The sequence below is a fragment of the Temnothorax curvispinosus genome, unplaced genomic scaffold (assembly GCF_003070985.1).
Source record: "Temnothorax curvispinosus isolate PA1 unplaced genomic scaffold, ASM307098v1 QBEX01000424.1, whole genome shotgun sequence".
In the NCBI taxonomy this organism is placed as follows: domain Eukaryota; kingdom Metazoa; phylum Arthropoda; class Insecta; order Hymenoptera; family Formicidae; genus Temnothorax; species Temnothorax curvispinosus.
Genome location: NW_020210204.1, coordinates 1 through 1807, shown reverse-complemented (window position 1 = coordinate 1807; position 1807 = coordinate 1). Strand labels below are relative to the sequence as shown.

Genomic DNA, 1807 nt, shown 5'->3' with positions numbered 1-1807 from the left:
TTTCTAAAATAATTTTAGTTTAAAATAATTTAAGTTAATTTTAGTTTTTAGGGTACTTTTTGGAAATGTGCTAGAATTGGTGAAAGAAAAAGCCCATATGTGGCTTTTTGCTGCGTCTGTATGGCCTTTACTATTTTATTTTGGTCGTAACATTCCTACATGGGTCATCCTGGCCAATGCATTTGGTGTGTATTCCAAAATTATATCTTAATATATTTATGTATCTAAGATGTGTCCGAGATATTTTTCTGATAGGAAAAGATAGTTTCCAGTGATGCATGATTTCATGTTCGGGTTCATTATTAAACTTCAACCATATTTCACTGTCTCGAATTTCTTCAGATATACCTGAAAATTTTGTCTCCCTCAAAATACTGTAGAAAAATTATGGACACGATTAGGTATATATGGCTTTATTTGTAAAGTAATCGTCCGACAGAATTCGGTTTAATCACCGCATTCGCGTTACAGGTGACTGATGCAGGTGACTCTCGGAACATCTCGTGTCATCGAACTTGAAGTTCGAAGTGGAAATTGGCACAAATAAAATTTTCAATTTTTGTGATCAAGCTCTTAAAATTTTAGATTTTCCATTCTTTTTAATAATTAACTTAATTTATTCAAACAACATATTTTTATAAGACGAGCTAACTTTATCAGTCCGGTTACTCCAATATTTTTAATAACATTTATATTGATTCGTAGATATATTCAGTACGAAAATTATATTTGATCGTTGGTAATTATGTAGTATAAGAGACCACCCTCCGATGACCCTGACTTTGACATATGTTGTCAAGGTCACCTTTCTGAGTGACCTTCAGAAGGTTTTAGCCCTTGGTCATTGTTTGTTAAAAAGTTATTAACAAAAAAAGTTTGGAAAATATAGCAGTTATTTTGAGTACTGGAAGACATAAATGACTAATATATATGTTGAAATAGTTCACGCATACACTTTTACCACGAACCCATGTGACCGCAAAGGGGTGATAAAGAATTACAATAAACTAAGTATATTAGAACGAATTTGCAGTTCAAAAGAAACATTACCGTTATTAAAATTCAATCTTTTTGGCGGTCGAGCCTGTACGCCATCCAGATGTACAATCTGTTAGAAAATTGTTTAATATATTAATGTTTACAATTATACACATATATAATGTTATAAATTTGTGACATTTATATATGTGTATATATATTAATATTATTTAACATAATAAATGACATCATTAAATTAAATAATAATTGTTTTTATATAAGTTTCAAATTTTGATTTTTTTATATAAAAAAAAACCATTTTATAGATCTGAAGATAATTATATGTACAATCATCAAAATAATAAAACAGTATATCTACTATAACAAAACGCTTACTTGATTTGATATAATATATTGTTCTACAACATCAACATCGTCGTTCCACGTCTGCACGATTTGCACGCGTTTTCCGCTACCATTGTTTAAATAGAATTTAAAAATTTTGTATTGAGATTTATCACCTACATAACGTGGAGCGTCTATGCCATCAACGTAACCTACTACCTCACTGTAAGAATAATAAAGTTATGTACGTACTGTTTAAAATATTTAAACAGTTAGTGGATATGAATTGTTTTTTAGATGCAACATAAAAAATTGTTACAGACCACAGGATATTAAAAATTGTAAGGACAAAACTATAACCTGAAGTCCATAGAAAAGTAAACATAAATATTTGTATTTTAAGTTTTTATAAATAATAAAAATTTAGGAGTAAACTTACACAGTCGAATCGTACATTTGAACATTATCCAGCATTTCGTTAGAA

At 29.2% G+C, this 1807-nt stretch overlaps 1 protein-coding gene across 1 annotated transcript; it reads right to left on the bottom strand.

Annotated features, from left to right (window-relative positions):
- Positions 1-894: 894 nt before the first annotated feature.
- On the bottom strand, positions 895-1801 carry LOC112454160. Its single transcript, XM_025015400.1, has 3 exons — positions 1763-1801; positions 1375-1546; positions 895-1108 (listed from the first exon to the last, which is right to left on the bottom strand). Exons 1-3 carry the CDS (start codon positions 1795-1797, stop codon positions 998-1000), a joined length of 318 nt encoding a protein of 105 aa, XP_024871168.1. The 5' UTR covers positions 1798-1801; the 3' UTR covers positions 895-997.
- Between the last annotated feature and the right edge of the window lie 6 nt (positions 1802-1807).

Coding starts and splice junctions, on each gene's coding strand:
- LOC112454160 (XM_025015400.1), bottom strand. CDS start 1,797: ATGCTGGATAATGTTCAAATGTACGATTCGACTGT. Junction 1,547..1,762: donor CAAATGTACGATTCGACTGT/GTAAGTTTACTC, acceptor TTATTCTTACAG/TGAGGTAGTAGGTTACGTTG. Junction 1,109..1,374: donor AATATATTATATCAAATCAA/GTAAGCGTTTTG, acceptor ATTTTCTAACAG/ATTGTACATCTGGATGGCGT.